This window comes from Kwoniella pini, chromosome 5 (genome assembly GCF_000512605.2).
Source record: "Kwoniella pini CBS 10737 chromosome 5, complete sequence".
In the NCBI taxonomy this organism is placed as follows: domain Eukaryota; kingdom Fungi; phylum Basidiomycota; class Tremellomycetes; order Tremellales; family Cryptococcaceae; genus Kwoniella; species Kwoniella pini.
Genome location: NC_091720.1, coordinates 1,116,704 through 1,137,492, shown reverse-complemented (window position 1 = coordinate 1,137,492; position 20,789 = coordinate 1,116,704). Strand labels below are relative to the sequence as shown.

At 39.4% G+C, this 20,789-nt stretch overlaps 9 protein-coding genes across 9 annotated transcripts; 3 read left to right on the top strand and 6 right to left on the bottom strand.

Moving 5' to 3' along the window:
- Nucleotides 1-1,049: 1,049 nt before the first annotated feature.
- On the top strand, nt 1,050-1,692 carry I206_104198 (uncharacterized protein; the record flags this gene model as incomplete). Its single annotated transcript, XM_019155964.1, has 3 exons — nt 1,050-1,139; nt 1,228-1,601; nt 1,671-1,692. 3 exons carry the CDS (start codon nt 1,050-1,052, stop codon nt 1,690-1,692), a joined length of 486 nt encoding a protein of 161 aa, XP_019010922.1.
- A 561-nt stretch (nt 1,693-2,253) lies between these two features.
- Nucleotides 2,254-3,874, bottom strand: I206_104197 (uncharacterized protein; the record flags this gene model as incomplete). Its single annotated transcript, XM_019155965.1, has 2 exons — nt 2,254-3,369; nt 3,476-3,874. 2 exons carry the CDS (start codon nt 3,872-3,874, stop codon nt 2,254-2,256), a joined length of 1,515 nt encoding a protein of 504 aa, XP_019010923.1.
- Nucleotides 3,875-5,235: 1,361 nt separating this feature from the next.
- I206_104196 (uncharacterized protein) lies at nt 5,236-6,186 on the bottom strand (the record flags this gene model as incomplete). Its single annotated transcript, XM_019155966.1, has 4 exons — nt 5,236-5,428; nt 5,498-5,647; nt 5,737-5,794; nt 5,874-6,186. The coding sequence occupies 4 exons, from the start codon at nt 6,184-6,186 to the stop codon at nt 5,236-5,238; spliced, it is 714 nt and encodes a 237-aa protein (XP_019010924.1).
- Nucleotides 6,187-7,028: 842 nt separating this feature from the next.
- On the bottom strand, nt 7,029-9,505 carry I206_104195 (3-isopropylmalate dehydratase, large subunit; the record flags this gene model as incomplete). The annotated part of the gene is made up of 4 exons (XM_019155967.1): nt 7,029-8,890; nt 8,948-9,028; nt 9,090-9,226; nt 9,294-9,505. 4 exons carry the CDS (start codon nt 9,503-9,505, stop codon nt 7,029-7,031), a joined length of 2,292 nt encoding a protein of 763 aa, XP_019010925.1.
- Nucleotides 9,506-10,082: 577 nt separating this feature from the next.
- Nucleotides 10,083-11,613, bottom strand: I206_104194 (uncharacterized protein; the record flags this gene model as incomplete). Its single annotated transcript, XM_019155968.1, has 4 exons — nt 10,083-10,466; nt 10,528-10,670; nt 10,742-11,432; nt 11,500-11,613. 4 exons carry the CDS (start codon nt 11,611-11,613, stop codon nt 10,083-10,085), a joined length of 1,332 nt encoding a protein of 443 aa, XP_019010926.1.
- Nucleotides 11,614-12,670: 1,057 nt separating this feature from the next.
- Nucleotides 12,671-15,036, top strand: I206_104193 (uncharacterized protein; the record flags this gene model as incomplete). The annotated part of the gene is made up of 9 exons (XM_019155969.1): nt 12,671-12,776; nt 12,851-12,909; nt 12,976-13,142; nt 13,224-13,311; nt 13,392-13,807; nt 13,871-13,994; nt 14,053-14,255; nt 14,317-14,473; nt 14,563-15,036. 9 exons carry the CDS (start codon nt 12,671-12,673, stop codon nt 15,034-15,036), a joined length of 1,794 nt encoding a protein of 597 aa, XP_019010927.1.
- Nucleotides 15,037-15,250: 214 nt separating this feature from the next.
- On the bottom strand, nt 15,251-16,351 carry I206_104192 (uncharacterized protein; the record flags this gene model as incomplete). The annotated part of the gene is made up of 5 exons (XM_019155970.1): nt 15,251-15,369; nt 15,448-15,781; nt 15,857-16,103; nt 16,202-16,240; nt 16,299-16,351. The coding sequence occupies 5 exons, from the start codon at nt 16,349-16,351 to the stop codon at nt 15,251-15,253; spliced, it is 792 nt and encodes a 263-aa protein (XP_019010928.1).
- Nucleotides 16,352-16,619: 268 nt separating this feature from the next.
- On the top strand, nt 16,620-18,695 carry I206_104191 (uncharacterized protein; the record flags this gene model as incomplete). The annotated part of the gene is made up of 4 exons (XM_019155971.1): nt 16,620-16,783; nt 16,869-17,737; nt 17,822-18,256; nt 18,316-18,695. The coding sequence occupies 4 exons, from the start codon at nt 16,620-16,622 to the stop codon at nt 18,693-18,695; spliced, it is 1,848 nt and encodes a 615-aa protein (XP_019010929.1).
- A 316-nt stretch (nt 18,696-19,011) lies between these two features.
- I206_104190 (alternative oxidase, mitochondrial) lies at nt 19,012-20,487 on the bottom strand (the record flags this gene model as incomplete). Its single annotated transcript, XM_019155972.1, has 5 exons — nt 19,012-19,099; nt 19,164-19,574; nt 19,648-20,009; nt 20,071-20,156; nt 20,217-20,487. The coding sequence occupies 5 exons, from the start codon at nt 20,485-20,487 to the stop codon at nt 19,012-19,014; spliced, it is 1,218 nt and encodes a 405-aa protein (XP_019010930.1).
- Between the last annotated feature and the right edge of the window lie 302 nt (nt 20,488-20,789).

Here is a 20,789-nt window from a genome sequence, read left to right as displayed (position 1 = left end):
TTTAAAAGCCTTCGGACGAAAATACGACAACTTACCAAAATCATCTTTTCTCGGAGAATATTTGATCTTCTAATGCCGTAATTGACTTCCTGCAAGCAAATCCTGCTGCTGTTTTGAATTTTGAGATTCTGTTTTTATTCTCCGAAATAACGGCATATGGCGGAATTTAGGTCTCCATTTACGATAACCGGATTCGGCTGTTTTGTATAATCCTGGATATTTCATTTATATAGAAATGGGAATAACAAAAGGAACCTGGAATTGGGAACTTGAAATATGCTTTTTTGAAAATGTTATATACCATACCCTATTAATACGCCCTTTCATATACGCCAAAGCTTTACTCAACGAATGCTCATTCAGCTAATACGTGGTATGTTTGAACGCCGCTGATCATAGTTCAGAATGGTGGCTTAAGGTCAATCAAGATTCCAAGGCGTTTTTTGTTTTCGTTTTTGCTTTGGCGTTTTATCTTTTTAAAAAGAAAATATGACGAAGGTAGTATAATTCTCTTACCACTTGACAGTTATTTTACTATACGCTGTCGACTCATGAAATCCGAGGAATTGACGAATTCCATAAATCATACATTCTCAGGAACAATCATTTATTTGGTGGTGATACAAACATCACTCGAAGCCAAAGAATCAAAATAAAAACAACCTTTTAGGAGATTTCAATGTAGGAATGACTAACCTTCTTTATGAACATCAAGGGTAAAATATCTACATACATGTGATTCGATGAAGTGATTTTAACTTCATATATAATACTTGTAAAATTGATAAATGATCTTACTTTTCTTCTTCTCTTCATGTATTATCAGTCAATCATAATAAATTATTTCTTCTTACTGATATCGATTGAATCGATTTTTGACCTTGAAGGTTTTTCAACACACTCTCTTTTATAAAACTTTCAACTTCTCACTGCTGGTTCAGCGAGTTTTTACATCCAACTTATACATTCTTTAGACTTTTGATTTCGACTTATAAATTCAATTTGAATAAACATACATAACATAAAGCAAAGGAAGATATTTTGTCAAAATGCACACTTTCAGTATTCTTCTTCAATCTCTCGCTGTTATTCTTCTTTTACCATTAAGTATTGCAGCTCCAGCACCTGATTCAATTTTCGTAAGTTTTATAATTACCTCATCCAAAAAAAAAAAAAAAAACTTCTCTCAATTGTTCTTTATTAATTTAACTTTTTTTTTTTTGATAGTTACAAACTTCATCAACTTTTAAACCTTTAGGATGTTCAACAACATTTCATCCAACTTCAATATTACGTCAAGTTCCATCACCTTTTGCATGTTTTTCAAGATGTTCTGAAAAACAAATTGCAGCTTATTCACAATTACAATCAGGTGTTTTATGTGCATGTGGTGAACAAGATATGATTTCTGAAATTTCAATTGAAAAATGTAGAGATAATACATGGTATTTATTCACAAATTCAGAATTATCTTCAACTAAAACAACAACTTCAGATGATGTTGAAGAAACTACTACTTTAAAAATTGAATCAAATAAATTAAAAAAAAGAAATAGATTAATGCCTTTTATGTTTATGCGTAAAAAGGCTGCTGAAAAGAGGTAAGTCAAATCTATTTCGATTTAGACAATAAATAACAAACATAAGCTGACTGAAAGAATTCTGATTAGATCTAATTCTAATTTTCAATGATCAATAAAAAAAATTAAATACCTCTATACCCCAATTACCTTTCGAGCGCTTCCTTTTCTTCTCATCCTTTTCCATTCTTGGTGATACTTTGGCTACTTTTTCAAGTGCCCTTTAAGAAGATCCTATCTCAGAAAATACATAAATACATAAAACAAAATCCCTCTACACCTGTCGATTGGACATTCTTTCTTTTTCTCACTACCTTTGATACCCCTTTTTAATTTTGGGCTTATCTGTAGACATTGCCATTATATATAATCAAGCATGATCTAATGCAGAATGTAAATTGAATACTGCATATTCATAGGTATATACAAAATATCGCAGATTATAGTACAGAATCAACTTGTAGAGCGATCTTATGCCACGCGTAGCAATCATAATATTCCAACTTCCCTGGGGCATTTCCAAAAAGGGGAGTTCAGCATGTAGATACAACCTTTCATCTGCTGGTTGTTTCGTTTTCGCTCCATGAATCAGATTTTTCACACTGTCCAATTTCGCTCATCCAGGTTCAAAATACACATCTTCCGTTATACTAGGTGTTACGTGCTCCTAAGATCAACCTCGTCTATGATTTTTCTGTTCATCCTTTTTACCGGGCGAAGTCAATTTAAGCGCTTTCCAAATCTTTTTGGCGGGAGAGATCTGTTGCACCACTTGACTATGCTCGGTCATCTGCTCATCTAAAACAGATATTGATCGAGGTGAAGTAGATGCAAACGAAGCGTCATGTCCTCTATTGATCTTTTTTCCAAATGGCAATCTCATGTTTCGAGTAGGCGTTTCAGGTGTTCTGGGTGTATCTGAGGGTGAAACACTTGATTCCCTTGGCGACTTTCTCGGAGGTGAGGGATCTGCTTTTGTCCATGTTTCTGGCGTTTTATTCAAGGGAGACGATGATTGAGGTGTATTCTTGGCTCTTTGTCTTGAAGGCGTCGAAGGTGGTGTTTGTCTTCCTGGCGAATTCGTTCCGCTACTGCTGGCACATCTCTGCGCCCAAGGTATTGGAGTGGTATTTCTCGAAGATGACGAGAAAGATGATGTTCGCGTAATTGTTCGAGGTAACAAGGGTGGTAGGAAATCATCATCATCATCGTCATTTTCAACAGGAAAATGTGTATGATGCTGTGATGAGGAGAAATCTTCTGCAAGGTCATTTCTGCTTACATTCCATGCTGAATGCGATTTGTGTAAATGAATCATGCTGTTGATCGCTTTCGATGTCTCTTCGGCGGGACTCGGCCAAGTCTCTTCAGTGTCACCGGGATGCCCAATATATGGATTTTTCTTTGGGTTGTGTTCATCGGGTGAGAGTGGCGGACTAAGAGGTTTGACTCGAACTTTTAATGAAGGGTAAGGACCATTCATATCTGCTCCGAAGAATGTTCCCACCCCTCTAGCTCTCCAGCCGCCATCCTCCAATTCGATAGGGATAGAACCGTTTCTTTGAGTCAAGGATGACGGCTTGGGAGTGTGAATAGCAAGCCAAGTTTCTCGATCTCGCCATGGTTGAGTTATCGATGTTGAAGAAGTAATTGATTCAGAGAAAGATCTCGATCTTCTGTGAGCTTGTTTTCTATCTCGAGAAATGGGCAGTAATGTAGGTTCGTTAAATCCGTTGAAGGGATAAGGTGATTTGGGAAAAGTCGAATGGATCACAGGAGAAGGAAGAAGCTGTATCATATTGACGATATCTCGTCAGCTCAAGTCCTTCTGATATTCGTTTGAACAAATTCCGCATTCTTCTTGAGGTGTTCCATGAAATGATATTACGACATACTTGATTGATCTCTGTCTTATCCTTTGTTACACAGGATGAAGGGTTTTTTTGTCCTTCACCCACAACCATTTTCCTATTCTTGATCAATTTTGCGGTCATTCGATCTTTCGAAGTTGGCTTATCATTCAATTGAAATTTGATCTTCCCTACTTGCATATTCGATTTATCTCGATTTTCTTTATTGTCGACGTCCTTGACGATGTCAAGACTGTCGAAATTTTTTGAGTTTAATATAATAGATAGATCAAAAGGTTCCGCATCAGATAAATCACTAGGTGTAAGTGGAGAAGGGTATGTATTCGCTCTTTTAGCTTTTCTTGAGAGCGAAAACGACTTCGATCGTGAGAATTCTAAAGTAATAGTTGATTTAGGTGATTTGATAGAAAGTGATAATGGCATTTTGAATTAAAAGAAAAGGATTAAATTGTGAATTGATGGTGATGTTGTGTTTTTAGCGGTCGTCAACGACTTTGATGATGGTTGTTGTTGTTGTTGTTGGTGATGATGATGAATAAAGGGGGAAAGGAGGGTACTTGATTGCAAACTTCTTCTTTCGTTGTTTGATCGACAAACAAACGATAATATCCTTCGGCTCGGATTTCGGCTATATGTAAGTAAATTGAGCTGTGCTATATAGGTTTTGCTAAATGATGTTTTGAAGTAATCAGTGAACTGAGGGAATTGCATGAAGGTGTAAGCTCTTTATATAATTATGATAAGAGCGAATCAGTAGTTATCAACCTTGTCAAAAACACGAACAACATGTTTATAGAATTAAGTTAAGTTATTTTATCGTTCCTCAACTTTTCTTCATGTTCTTCCTCTTACTTTCTTTTTAACATGCTCACCAAAGGTACCCCCTCGTACCTCGAGATAATCTCGCGAAACATCGCGACATATTCCATAACATCTCACGTCCTTTGGACTAAAATCAATGATGGAGTTAAATCGTTATAAAAGCTTCTCTCTTGATTTCCATTTTGATCATTCTCACGATAGACCTGAGGAAGAGCAGAGTTTTGAGCGAAATACGTTTCGTTTCGAAATGATCGGTAAAAGAATATGTTGAATTGAGGTGTAATATCTGTGCCTGATTAATAAGATCTAGATTTTCAGTGAAAAAGGGGGTTGACATTTGAAAGGTGACGTTTCATCAATAAATTGAAATTTTTCCTTGCATTTTTTGAAATATCAAAAACCTCAAAACATAGTGTTTGATAAGCCTCATTGTTTCATTGTTCACCTGAGGTATAAAAAATGTTACACAGTGACTAATCATTTTAGCGCTTTGATGATTATAGATAAGCTGTCATTCACTTTGATTATTAGGCACCACAAATGCACGCACGGTTATGGAGCGGAAAAAAACAACGACAAAGACGCGACTGACTTAAAGGGAGATGAACGTTTATGTAGATTCCGAATAATAAACCCCCATAATCAATCTATCATTTCTCCCTGATTCATGTTCGCCTGCTACCTTATGTCCGATCGCGCAGGATAGTAATACAATACTTCTGTAATTATTAAGAGTATAAAGGATACATCCAGGACATTAGGAGCGTAGAGCGTAAAAGCGTATAACGTATAACGAAGGGCGTAAAACGTGAAGCGTTAAGGCGTAAAAAGATGCTATGCTATGTGTTGAAGTATATAATGAAATGTATGAAATGCTAAAGAACGTGTTTATGTGTATATGTTTTGATATTATGATCTTCTAAGTGATCAAAATTCTCAACAAAAAGGTTATTTGTTGAGGTTTAGGCGAAAGCTAAACCAACTACACCGGCAGCTACAGCTACTAAAGCTCCATTGATCATTGATCTTGACATAGCTCCTGATTTAGCTGATGCAGAAGCACTAGCTGAAGCAACGGCAGAAGCGGCGGCAGCAGTTCCTGAACTCTTGGCTGAAGAAGCAGCTGATGCACCTGAAGCGGCAGCTGAAGAGGCTCTACAGAAACAAAACATTTATCAGCGCCGTATCATCATTGAACTTCTATTATGTTTACTAATGACTTACTTGGATGCGGCAGCTGAAGAGGCAGCAGCAGAAGAAGCAGCAGCAGAAGAAGCGGCGGCGCTCATGGCGGAGGCGGAGACTGAAGCGGAAGCGGCTCCTGAGGTGGCAGCAGCAACAGCAGTAGCGGTGGAAACAGCAGCAGGAGTGGAGCTATGGTATAAAGATGAAATAGTCAGCATACAAGTAGAATCCCTGATAATGTGGGACATTTTTTATCTTGATAGGACAGGGTTACTCACGCTGAAGCAGCTGAAGAAGTAGCAGCGGCTGTCAAACACTCGGAACTAGACCCAGATTCTATAAGAGGTGGAAAACACAATTTAGCAATGTCATAGAGATAAAAAAGATGGGAAAAAAAAAGAAAACCCAAACTGACGAATGGTAACAGCTTGATTATAATTAACAGTACCGGTAGAATCTGTAACTTTCAAAGTGATAGATTGACCAGAAGCGATATTAACAGTCCAAGTTAAAGAATTTCCTTGTTGTTCACCTAAATCTTCAAGTGCAGCAGCAGAAGGTTCACCACCTGGAATAACAGCAAGGTAATAAGGTGCTGTACCTCCATTCCAAGCTAATAAAGCAGGTTGACATTGAATTAAAGAAGCAGGTGTTGAAATGGTCAAATCAGCTCCAAGAGTTGAAGTGGCAAGTGTAACAAGAGTTAAAAGGAGAGTTTTAGTGAACATCTTATAACGAATTTTTTGTTTAAACGAGTGTATATTTTAAGAGCAAATGAATAAGTTTGAATAAATGAAAGAGATGGTTTTTTTAAAGTATTGAAAAGAAAGAATGTACTAATGTGAATATATATATATATAATGCAAAAAGAGGAGATTGTTTATATACGATGCATATGTTGTTTTGTTTATTCTCGTTTTCATTTTTAACGAATAAGAACTGAGCTGGTCAAAAATCAGTTTGAATGGTATTTAAGGGTAAAAATAAATGATCATCGTCATTAAGGTGAAAAAAATTGATTTTGTTCACCGAGAATGATAATAAGACCCTTAAGAATTGAAAGCCAAATAACAAAAAGAAAAACGAATCTGGACCGAAACTGAAAATTGTAAGCCGTTGGTTGATGAAAGCATAAACATAAGATTCCCAGAAATCTAACTCTAGAATAAAAATCATTCTCGGCGCGTGTTTTATTTAGAACCCACGTAGTACTTCGATTCTTTTGATTCCATGATTCAATCCTCCAGGGTATTTTACAATTTTGGGACTGTTACTATCCAAGGTCGATCAAGGGTAATCAAGTTGTGTTAATACAGATTTTTATATTTCACGCCTCAACGATGTGGAGACCCAGGCTTATGCATCGGGTTACATAGTTTTCACAAGAAATCATCCAGGTATAGTCTTTATTCCTGTTGCCGATATAATTCAGAAAACATCATTCCAGCTTAGACTCGTTATCGTGAGATGTCCACGCAATGCATGGCTTTTATACTGTATATACAACAAAGATATCCGTTCCCTTCCCCTAACTCTACAATCCAGCCCAATCATCTCAGCTTCGGTGCCCTTACCAATCAGTTTTCGACACGGCTCGTTTCGTTGGAACAGCTATAATCTTCTGTCCTTTCTTAGCGTAACCAACACCATCTAACCACGGCCAAACGTTTGATCGTTTTTCCTCAAATGATTCAATTTTATCCCTGTGTTCAAGGGTGAGACCGATATCATCGAGACCATTGATGAGACAGTGTCTTCTGAATGCATCAACAGTAAACGAAATGGGTGGTTTGCCGTTAGGTCGAATAACTTGTTGGTTTTCCAAGTCCACAGCGATCTCTAAACCGGCAGAAGCATCTTCATAAAGTGCCTCTAAATCAGCTTGTGGAAGTTCAAGAGGTAACATTCCATTCTTGAAACAGTTTGTCTTGAAAATATCACCGAACGAAGGAGCCATGATACATCGAATACCGAAATCGTTTATTGCCCAAGGAGCATGTTCTCTGGAGGACCCGCAACCAAAGTTTGGTCCAGTACAGACAAGTAAAGAAGACTTGTTCCATGGCTCTTTGTTGAGTACGAAATCGGGAAGAGGTTCATTTGTTCGTACATCGTATCGGATAGTCCAGAAGAGGGCGGAACCAAGACCGGTTCTGAGAAGGGTCTTTAAGAATTGTTTAGGAATGATCTTATCGGTATCAATGTTGGCTTCCCACATTGGTGCGGCGATACCTTTGACAACGTTGAATTTTGGTAGACCGGCAGAAGCGGCGGCAGCTTGTTTGACGGGAGTTTGACCTTCTTTTGTTTGCTCGGTAGGTTCAGCTGGTCTGGCTGGAGCTTCGACAGGGGTAAGATAATCGGAGTAGTCGGTAATCTTAAGTCCACCGTCTTCGCCGATGTGTTCACCCATGAATGTCCTGACATCGGTAAATCGTCCGGTAAGGGCAGCGGCAGCAACCATTGCAGGTGACATGAGATGGGTTCTTCCACCAGCACCTTGACGACCTTCGAAATTTCTATTTGAAGTGGAAGCGCAACGTTCTCCAGGTTTCAGTTGATCAGGGTTCATACCCAGACACATGGAACAACCAGCTTCTCTCCAGTCAAATCCAGCTTTCTTGAAGATGACATCTAGACCTTCAGCTTCTGCTTGTTGTTTGACTAAACCAGATCCGGGTACAATCATAGCGTATACACCTTCGGCAACTTTGGTTGGTCCACCGTTCTTCTCAGCGGCAAGAATGACTCTAGCGGCAGATCGCATGTCTTCGATTCGACCGTTTGTACAGGAACCAAAGAAAGCTTTGTCAATCTTGACTTCTTCCATTGGGGTACCGGGTGTAAGACCCATGTATTCAAGGGATCGTTCCACATTCTTTCGTTGAGCTTCTGGGAAGTCTTCTGGAGATGGGACGACACCTTTGATAGGTACGACATCTTGTGGAGAAGTACCCCATGTAATGGTTGGGATGATATCTTCAGCTCTGATTTCGACTTCAATATCGTATTTAGCTCCAGGATCGGATTTGAGTGATCTCCAATAAGCTTCGGCTTGATCCCATTCTTCTCCGTCTCTGGGACTTAGTGGTCGACCCTTGAGGTATTTGAAGGTAATATCATCAGGAGCGATCATACCTGCCCTAGCACCACCTTCGATAGACATGTTACAGATCGACATTCTTGATTCCATTGAGAGGCCTCGGATGGCGGAACCTGCGAATTCGATGACACAACCTGTACCACCAGCAGTACCAATCACACCGATAATGTGAAGAACAACATCTTTCGATGTGACACCTTCGGCGAGATCTCCTTCAACTGTCACTCGCATGTTCTTCGATTTGGCTTGAGGCAGTGTCTGGGTAGCAAGAATGTGTTCTACTTCGGAAGTACCGATACCGAAAGCAAGGGCACCGAAAGCACCGTGGGCTGAACACGCAACTGATAAGCAAGATGTGACGTTGCGAGAAATCTGAAAGAACTTACTGGAAGTGTGAGAGTCACCACAACATACTGTGGTACCGGGAAGAGTAAAACCTTGCTCAGGTCCAATGATATGTACGATACCTGAGGTTGATTTTGGTAAGCTAAATCGGCAATCGAGGGCAAAAATAGCTGTAACACCCACCTTGTCGTTTATCAGACATTCCAAAGTATGTAAGTCCAAACTCTTTCACATTATCCTCAAGTGCTGATACTTGAGCTCGAGAATCAGCTTCTACAATGAATGAACCAACATCTTTAAAGTTTTTCCTTGATGCGGTACTGTTCCAGAGAAAATCAGTCAGTACTGGTGTTTCCCTCTTCGGTGTATCGGAACAGTCTGACTCACGGGATGTTGTGGTCAACGGTAACAAGAGTACAATCCGGTCGTCTGACTTGTCTTCCTGCAATTCTTAAACCTTCAAAAGCTTGTGGTGAGGTGACTTCGTGTACTAAGTGTCGATCAATGTAAAGGAGGGTATCACCTTCACCTGATCGTACCACATGATCATCGAATACTTTGTCGTATAGAGTTCTAGGTGCGGAAGTTGGGACTGGCATATTGTACGGATTTTATACTAAAAGAAGCTGGTGGCAAGTTAGCAAGCGACCCGAGCTAATGTAGAGCTATGATATGAATTCCCCAAAAAGCATTTCAAGGCTTGATACTTACATTATATGGATACAGTACAATGTGATTGATGCTCTGAATACACTTGCAGAGCTTTTGATGTAAGATAAATAATTTTGAATGAGGAAGAAGGGGGATATTTCATGAAATGATGAATGGAATATACATATGGAAAATACATGGTCGCGAGTGAGACTTGAATCGGCCGAAAAAATCGACGAGTAATATTACAGCGATTTCTACTCAAAAAACCCCAGCCAAAAATAGATACCTCACTCATGCTGAATCATTATCGGCCGGCTCACCCGAATCTCGTGTCATTCGGAGACTCCAGATACGATCGAGCAATGATCTTCCTATTTGGTTCAAAGACGTAGTCATTAGGTACCAGTAAATGGCAGAACTGATGCTCACGAGACAATTTGATCACAATCTCGTGCTGTGTTGGCTGCATGACTGCCGAACGATGCATAGGGATATACAATTGCAGGGTATACGAGGAATAGTCTACAATTTAGCCCTGACACTTCTATCTTCAGCCAATTTGATATCAACCCATTCAGCCAATGCAGCGACTAGTTCCTCGATCACTCTCTTATCCATACCAGCTCTCAAGCAGATTCTCACTCGTTCTGCTCCGGGTGGTACTGTAGGTGGTACTACAGGTCTCACTATGAATCCCTTGTCTAGCAAAAACGCCGAAAGTGCATGCGGGTTGGGTGTGAGCAAGCCTAGTATAGGTGATCCTGGTTTTGGAGCTAAATTTGGGCTGGTTAGGAAAGGTATCATTGGATCGGGGGGTAAATGTAGGATCCCCGGAGGTGTTCGGGATAATAGATCATCGAGGAGGGTATGTACGTATCTCGCTACAGACATTAAGCTTTGACGACGCTATAAGACAAATCATTAGCAGAGATCCTTTCGTCCATATTCTAAATCGAGTATAGCTCACTTGATCACCCTCTTCACTTTGCAAGGTATCCCAAACGCATTCTAAGGCTGTAATAGTTGAATGTGGTAGAGCAGTTGAGAAAATCAACGGTCTGGCGAAGTTGATAAGGAATGATCGGACAGTAGGTGAACATAGCAGAACGGCTAAAATGGCATGGAACCATCTTAGCTTTGTTTGGCGCAGAAAGGTTCGAATGGTTGATAAGAACACTTACCACCAGAGCATCCAACAGCTTTACCAAACGTCATCAATCTAACATCTACCCTTCCTTTACCCCTTCTTCTTGTATCACCCTCATCAAAACCGCCTTCTTCACCTAATGCATGAGTGATACCTCTTCCTTTATCCCCATACACACCCGTAGAATGAGCTTCATCAAGTATAACACATAATCTCTTTCTAGGTACATATTTCTCCAACACATCCAATAAAGCTGGTAAAGGTGAAAAATCGCCATCCATAGAATAAAGCGATTCTAAAGCTACAAATATAGTCGAACTATCATTTGAACTACTTGCGGTATTTTGCATCCTTTTCAATAGTTTTTCTAAATGTTTCGGATCATTATGATTGAATGCCAATCTTCTTTCTACTGCTGTTCTAGATGCACGTAAACCGGAATGCACACTAGCATGAACCAGTTCGTCGTAAATTACCCAATCATTCGGCTGAGGAACAGTAGCGAAAAATGAAACGTTTGCATCCCAACCTGAGTTGAAAAGTAAAGCTGAAGGTGAATTAAAGAATTTCTCGAAACGTTTCTCAAGTGATGAGTGAGAAGGTGTACATCCACTTAATAATCTGGAACCAGTTGAACCGAATATAGAAGGGGTAGAAGCTAATTTGCCGAGATAATTTCTTCGTAGAGAGGAAGATGAAGTTAGAGATAAATAATCATTCGAAGACTATAGCTCTTATCAATATGATCCTTCATCTTCATCTTTCGTCACGACGAGACTCCATGAGACTTACAAAATCGACTAAACCCGAATTAGAAGTGATATCATATTCTTTCAAAGACCTGAATCTGTTCTTCTCCTTCCGCCCTTCCAGGAGGCGATCAAGCCTGTGGTCTAATTCCGTCATATAGGCATGGGCGATCTCTTCCTTTTCAATGAGCTAGAAGAATGCCGATACAGTACGGATGCATTCAATCAAAATCAGGAATCAAACAGGTGGTGATGCACAAAAACAATGTCATTTGCTTCTCAAACATATTTCCGTATACACCGGCCGAATCAAGTCCCCCAAACCGACTCATCATGTGCGTGCGATCCACGAGGCTCAGATTTGGACCAAAGCACAATTAGCAACATGAGTTGTCGTCCCTTCTAATATGGTTCTTACTTTTTATTACGATTCTTTTGTAATTGGTGAAACACGTGGCTTACTTACGGTCAGGAATTAACCGATTCACAAACAGGCACAGAACAACAGAAGATGTGATTCGTTAATTTGATTTCAACCAATTAGAAAATGTATCGATATCTATTAGATCATATTCAAGCGACTCTATTTTCGGCAATTGCCATCTGATACCTTATAAAATTATCAAAATGACCACCGCTCTACCAGTAGATCCCATTGATCATTGGTTCTGTATATTAGAAAGTTCATATATGATTGATCGGTTCAATCGGAGCGGGGGCGGGATACGGGGTAAATAAATATTCAGAGCTGCTCCATGTTATACTATGATGCATTTACGTCAAGAAATGACTTTTTTTTTTACCTCTCTGATTTTTTAACTTTTTATCGTTAACACTTATTTTTGGTGAATCCATCAGAGGTCAAAAATTGACATTTATTGTAATATAACTATTCCGAAAAAAGAGTCAACCGCACTCCGTTAAAGAAAGAGGAAGGTTGAAAGCACTTGCGCCCAAATATTCATCACCTCCGCGAGTCTACAGCTAGAACATCTCAAGCCAGCTAGCGTTCAAAACATCGAAAAAAGACGAATCAGTCAGAAAATCTCGTCATCTCGTAGATCCGTCGACTTGCGTACAAAGCTTCCTACTTGCCTACGAGAGACCCGAACGACCTGGTACTCGATCTGAAGGCTATTTGATCTAATTTCCGCCAAGTTCAACATTAGCTGCGATCGCGTAGACACGAAAGAAAAGCCTTGAATCAAGTCAAGATGGTCAACCTCACTTATGGAGCTTTGACAACTTTATCAGATGGTACATTATCTTTTGAACCATTAGGAACGGATATACTAGCGACTTTGCAAGGAACTACCTCAGGTAAGTGGCCTAGCAGTCTTACCGCAAATGTAAACAACAACGACAATGGCTAACGCTGATTTCGGTGGATTTAGCATTTGATCCTGGAGATATAGCATGGGTTCTGACTTCAGCAGCTTTGATCGTATTCATGGTAAGTTAGGGATTCAACAACTTTTTAACGGGCATTTTCCATACTAATTGAAATTATCTCACTCAGTTACCCGGTCTCGGATACCTTTATTCGGGTTTAGCAAGGCGTAAAAATGCTTTATCAATGTTATTCCTTTCCCTTGTATCATTAGGCATAGTCTCATTTCAATGGTTCTTTATTGGTTATTCTCTAGTATTTTCTGAATCGGGCGGATCATTCTTTGGAGATGGAAGGTGAATACCATCTCGCTCACTACATGTCAAATACGATTTCATCATTGACCTAATTATTCCCTTCTTTATCTGTCCTTATAGAAATGTCGGATTTAGAAATGTATTGGAAAGACCAGTTCCGGAATCCAATGGGAAATTACCCGAAATTGTATTTGCTACTTATCAGCTTGTGAGTGAAAACAGGTCTCACATTCATGTTCAGAGTGAGAATATACTAGAATGCTAAATTTTGAATCATGGTGATATTAGATGTTCGCTTGTCTTGTACCTGCAGTATTATTAGGAGCAGCAGCAGAAAGATCAAGAATATTACCAGCAATGATTTTCATTTTTTGTTGGACAACTCTAGTTTATGATATGTTAGCACATTGGATATGGAGTTCAAATGGATGGGCAAATAAATGGGGAATTCTAGATTATGCCGGTGGTGTACCTGTCGAAATTGCATCTGGAATGGGTGGATTGGCTTATTCATATTTCATTGGCAAACGAAGAGGATATGGTACAGAAAGAGTAGCTTTTAAGCCTTCAAACGTTGGTCATGTCGTACTTGGTACGGTATTCCTCTGGGTAGGATGGTTAGGGTTTAATGGTGGATCATGTTTCGCTGCTTCTCTCAAAGCTGCTATGGCTGTCTTCGTCACCAACCTTGCCGGTTCCGTTGGGTAAGTGTCCCACAAATCAATTTGTCAAAAGATTAGACGAGCTGATCTAGATGTAATTCATAGAGGAATTACATGGCTTATTATGGATTTCCGATTGGAACGAAAATGGTCAATGGTTGGATTCTGTACCGGCGCCATTGCCGGATTAGTAGCTATCACACCTGCAGCTGGATTTGTTGGCGCTCCTGTGAGCTGCTCTGACACTCATCTCATTCATCCAGAGTCAATGCTGATTGATATCCCAGGCTGGAGCTTTGATTGGTCTTGTCTCAGCAGCAGTATCGAACTTGTCAACGCGATTAAAAGTTACAATGAGAGTCGACGATCCTATGGATATTTTCGCCGTCCACGCTTTAGCAGGTGTTGTCGGAGTTTTAATGACTGGTTTATTCGCACAATCGAGTGTAGCTGCAAATGACGGATTCTCAGAGATCGCCGGTGGATGGATGTAAGTCAATACTACTGTAATACCTTCATTACTTGCAGCTAATCCGCCTTTTGTTTATTAGGGATCACAACTGGGTTCAATTTGCCAAACAAATCGTCTGGGCTCTCGTTGGTCTTAGTTGGACCTTTGTCGTCACTTATGCAATCATGTTCGTCATAAATCTTATTCCAGGTTGTCATTTCAGGTCAACCGAAGAAGCTGAAATTGTCGGTATGGATGTAAGTGAAAATCTCGCTCGACTTGGGGGAATAATTCGATAATATTTTGCTGATTGCTGATAATGTTGTATTTCTAAACGATAAAATAGGAAGTTGAATTAGGAGAATTTGTAGCAGATTACGCATTCCATCATCGAGATTTAGAAGGATTATTTGATCCTAATGAATTATCAAGATTTAATAGTGCAACACAATTTCATTTAACTTCAATGGCACCTCGTTCATATTTAAGACCAGGTCAAGCACATATGACACATCATAATGGAAGTAGTAACGGTAATGGAAATTATCCACCTACAATGCCTAGAGGTGGTGCAGCTGCTATGGATGCACAATATTCTGAACAAAATCAAGGATTAAATGAAAAACCAAGAAGTAGAAGTAGAGGTAGAACAAGATCTAGATCTAGACAAAGAGCATCAACACCTTCAGGAATGGATAAAGTTGAAGAAGTAAATTCATCTGATGAAGTTGAATTAAGAAAATTAGGTAATACTACTAGTAGTACACTTGAAGGATCAAGTTTGAATACTGGATCTTCGGATTTTAGTCAAAAATTATAAAATGGAAAAGGATATTCGAATTAATACAAATAGTCTCAAATGCCTATTAGAGTGATAGACCGATAGATAGGAAGAAATCAAAATAGCACAGATTGATTTATCTACAATTGTGTAATGGAAATTAGCATTATCATATCATATCCAAGATGTAACAATATTCATGCATTAGCATCATCATCTATTGAGCTTAATTGCGTCTCAATTTTCCACAAAATCATAGTTCAGAGAACGCCTCCTTTGAGAACGGATGATCTTCTATTGAAGTAATTATATAATCAGGTTGAATTCTATATTTTCTAACTTCTTCACCATTCATCATATCAACAGCGTCCACTAGGATTCGTTTTATAAATTAATCAGCTCATTCACTTGTATACGAGTATGATTGTTGAAAGATAAAAGAATACACACCACGCTCTTCACATGCTTTATAATCAGTTATAATTCCAGCTTGAAAATTCCTTTTCACTATTCGATTTCTAGCTTCCGTCCTATCAACTTCAACGAAAATCCGCAAGTCAAATTGATTGACTGTTTCCTCCCACCCATCTGTATTTCTTAAACAATGAAGTCCTTCTATTAGCACAATTCTATGTTGAGGTAAAACAGGTACATCTGAAGGTGTAGGGTCTTTTACAGCATGATCAAAAGTTGGAAATTCAATTGCTTTCGATGAAGTAAGAGGTTCTCGTAAGGATTTTAAGAAAGCGGAATAAGATTTCAGATTGAAAGTGAACGCTGCTCCCTTCAGATAGGAGAAACCACAAATCAGCTTCGGAGGATCCGACAGTGACTCTGTCAGGATTACGCTATGGCTCACTCTTCTCCAATGCGCTTCTTTGGGATCATCAAACCCATCCATATCTTTTCTACTATAATGCCACCCATCCAGTCCTACACAGATCGCGACCTCATCATTACTTCCTTGGGCTTTACTAGGTTCTGCTATATCTGATGACTCGGGTTGTACAAGACTAGATGGATTCATGGGCGCATGGTGTAGTATTATGGCATTTAAAGCGTCGGTCAAAGGATAAGCTAAAGTTGATTTACCTGATCCTGGTGGACTGAGAGCAGAGATAAACAATCTTGATCAGCTAGATGATACACTAGGCATTGAGTGGTCCTCCATGGTGAACATGATTTTTGGTGAGGAGATACTCACCCAGCTATAGCTACGAGTAATCTCTTATCTTTTGGCAATCTGAGTGATAAATCCTAATTAGACCTTGAACTCAGTATTTTGAAAGGAATCGACCAACAATTTATATGCCTCTACAATTTTCTTCGCTAATTCAGCTGGAGCTATTTCCATGTTTCCGTACTTGCCGAATGTAATTCTTAGTATGATGTCTTCATGCTAAAAGAATCAATTCTGCGATTGTATTTATAGCTGGAAATCTTGATAGACAACTTACTGGTAACATGAAATGCGGAGACTCCACGTGACTCTCGGCAAAATGCCGGTTGTGTCATACTCGTAACATCTAAACCCCCTCTGGTTTATCGTTTGTTGCCTTTTGTGTCCTTTATCTCTGTCCCAGTGCTTCGAAAAGCTTCCAAAGTATCACGGGAGTACATCGATGTCTCACCGAACGCCTGCTTCCGGCTTACCGAATGGTCTGTCAGCGGATTATTGGTCGACATGGATTCCGATACGGAAGGGATCAAGCGTTTCGGAATCTGTCGATAAGGATGTAGGTGAACAATGGATAGGCAGTTGGGATGGTATAGGCTTGTATGAGGGGTGAGTGGTACCTGATACAGTACAAAGATCGGCACCGGAATGACAAAATTCGAGATCACTGATCAGATGATTTCTGGCTGTGTAGTAATAACAAAATCCCATTATATCAATCTATCACTGTCCATTTGACAAATCATCGACTAATCCTTATTCCAGAATCCACACCGTCCACAAGCTCTTCATCTACTCCATCATCATTAGCAATGTACTTGAGCTATGTCAGACAGACTGAATTTTACGCTGGATTTATGCGCTCTTCAGCCAAGATAACCTTAACTCTCGGTCAACAGACAACGAGCTCACCGATTGCTGGTCAAGAAACTTCGACATCAGATCCAATCATTCCTGAAGTCTCTCAGAACAGTGGTGGATGGACATGTAATATATGTGGATATGTCAATCCCCTGAGCGGTAACAGGACAACACCAATGCCAGGATCGAAATGTGGTTTATGCGGTATACCATATTCGACTTCCCAATCATCAGTTTCTGCGACTCCTTCCAGATCGCATACTCCCTCAAATAGTGTACCTCACAAGAACATAAGTTCTGAATCCTCTCCACCCTCTTCACAAAACGATGCCAATATTTCAACTCCCAATCAAGATGGCCTGATATCTTGTCCAGCTTGTACTTTTTTGAATTCACCGTTATTACCGAATTGCGAAATCTGTTCGACTCCTCTACCTAAATCAACAAGAAATTCGTCGATGGGCAAAAGTCAAAATACCGGCTTAGGTGGTAGCAGCAATCTGGTAGAATCACTCAGACAGGATGTAGTCCGATTGAGTTTCAGGAAGGGAGGTGAAAAGGAGGCTTACAAAAAATTGAAAGCTGTCTTGAGTGACAAGGCGTGGGAAAGAGATATTGGAGGTTCTTCTTCCTTGACCAGCAAGTTGAAAAGGGGAACTGGAGATGTGGTCGACGGGGTACCTAGATCGGGAGCTGGTATAGGTGCGTGAGACATACCTACTGCTACTGGAAGATCGTAGCTTTGACAGTAGGAATGATGTCCAAGCTAATTCTGCGTGCATCTAGATGGTATATTACAGCAAATCGATCTAAATTCGAAATCACAGTCCAGTCAAGTATCGGAAGCTTTCGCAGATCTCGAAGCTCTGATGTTAAGAGCAGGGGAAATGGTCAAATTAGCTCAAAACATAAATGCAAGACTTACTACTCAGCTAGCATCCAATCCAGCTGGGGTACAACAACCTACAGAAGAAGAGACAACCATGATAAGAAGTAGTTTGGTACAACTGGGTTTAGCTGCTCCTGCAATAACGAAAGAAATGATGCGAGATGAACAGAGATATCATCAAGGTCTAGCCAAGGAATTAGGGGAATTACTTACTGGTAGAATATCTGATCGGGTGCAAGGGGGAGGAGAAGGATTAATGATTGGCAGAAATGGAAGAGGTGTCATTGCACTTGATGAAGTTTGGGGATTATGGATGAGAGCTAGAGGGGTCTGTAAGTTTGAGTATAATCAGTTCTTTCATTTGATTAAGATGCTCAATTCCACTCTTCAGCATTGCTTCCACCTTCAACACTCATATCGATCCTTCCTCATGTACCCACTCACACATCACCTACAATAAAGTCCCTGATCCTGCCTTCATCTCTGCAGGTATTGCACACGCCTCATTACTCTACACCTGCGATACTCTCACGTACACTAGACCGATTGTGCCCTCTTGACTCCGACGAGGTGGAAAAAAGTTTCACGTCTTTGGAGTTCTCAGATTACGAATCCTTGCCCATTGGATTGGCTAAAGAGTTCATTGAAATCATGGAAAAAACCGGAGACAATGGATCAGGACTTGTGAGGGATGATCAGTCCGGTCTAGGTGAAGGAGGTGTGAGATGGTACAGAGATATTATATCGGAATGGCCTCTCGATGGTGTGTAGAAAAAGCGAAATACCGATGAAGCAATACGGAAGACTTGTATGGATCGTCTGGCTTGTTGTATTCTTGATTTTCATGATGTACCCAAATATGTTGTCATATCAGACAGATCTGCATAAGATAGGTAATGATGCATAAAATACAATTCTTCTAGCTAGCTCTGACAACTACCAATGAAAATACCAAAAATATGAGAGGCTTCAGAATATTATATTAATTGACATTACTTGTGATCGTTTTCACTTAGAACCAGTAATCCAGACAGAACCTTACATACAAAATAATGTATGATTACTATTCGGCGCAAGGTACTTTGATCTATTGATCAGCAATTTGTTTCGTAGATACATCTTGTAATTTTTGCTGTTGTTCTCTAGCGAAATTTGCAGATTCTTCTCTTGTAAATCTGAAATTAAATCATATCAAATTAGTGTTTGTAACGAAAGTGAATAGTTTTCTTTTTGACTCACCCCCATTTTTCACCTCTTGTTTGAGCATCAGCTTCAACAAGTGCAAAAGGATTAAAATCTTTTTGTTGATCAAGATTTGCTAAAGAGTGATTAACAAATCTATGTGTTGCCTCATCAGCTCTAACAGCTCTTATAACATCTAATAATTTTGCATCTTGTGGTAATCTCCAATAATCAATTGCAATTCTAGGAGCAGCAACATCATTCCATTCTGGGATTAGATTATTTTCTAAATCTTCTATACAATGTGTATAAGTTCTTACTGCTTCTTCTTCTAAAGCTCCCACAAATCTATGTGCTGTTTTAGGTGAAAATAAATAAGTTAAAAAGAATGCATTATAAAATACACCTTGTGCACCTAAAACTAATGCACGTGTAAATAATGTTGGTTGTGCCATTGTCATGAATGTTCTTCAGAAAGAAAATGGAAAAGTCAGCTTTTCGAATTTTTGAGAGGAAGGGGTAAATAGTCAGAATAACCTACAATAAATGCATTCTTTCATTTTCTGCTTCTTCAAGTAGTGTATGAATCCAACCACCATCTCTTCTAAGTAATCTCATACTTCTAAGATGTCTCAAAGTACCACCGACCATACCAGGTACACCAGCTATAGATTCTAATAAAATAAATCTGAATAACCATTTATGATGACTTAGTAATAAACCTTTAGATCTCAATTCTTCGATAGGGATAGGATTTTGTTTTAAAACTTCTTGAGAAATAGGTATTGCTTTGTATTGCGTTAAGAAATCGAATGCTTTTCTTAAGAATTTGACAGTTCGATGAGCTGCTTTATCAGCTACTGTTACAGGTACTCTTCCTACTACTTTGACTGTATCGAGTTCCTAAGTATATTTTATCAGCATTATAACGATATGAAATCTTGCGATTGTCATATATACTTACTTGTTCAGTGTAAATGGGATTCATCATTGTCCAGGCACCCGTAGTAGATTCGTTGGTAAGTATATCTTGAGTTTGATGTACTTGATCTATATCATAATGATCATAAGCTTTTGTAAAGTTTTAACGCAACTGCAATCTGTACTAACCTTGATAATGAGGACCTTCCACACCTTTGCCAGTACCACCTACAATTTTTTGAGATGATCGTTCTTCCTTTTCTTTAATATCAGTTCTTAGAGCCAAACTCGCTTGTTTAGGCTCATCAACTTGTAGTCTTGCTCGACTTGATACGCTGAAACTCCTACTACTCGAAGCTATGGGTAGATGTTGGAAATGATATGCTTGACATATCATTGGTCCTCTACTTAGTAGAGTCGACTTTGCTAAGGTCGTTGATCTTATAGCTATTGTAGACATATTGAGGGTCTATAATGGGTAGTAGAGGTTAGTCAGATGAGCTGATAAACAATGTAGGTTGTCTTGTCTAGTGTGAGATTGGTTATTGTTGATCGGTGTGAAAGCTATCAGAATACTGAGTTCCTCTATAGATCTCACTCCTTATATATCAAAGGAAGATAATCGAATCCATCACATTGAATACATTACTTTCCGATCCTTTCCGAGATGATTGTGATTGAAAGCATCTGTAATACCTTGATCCATACAGGTGATCAATAGCATCTGAGTACGTATATACGAGGCCGCGCATATAAAAATGT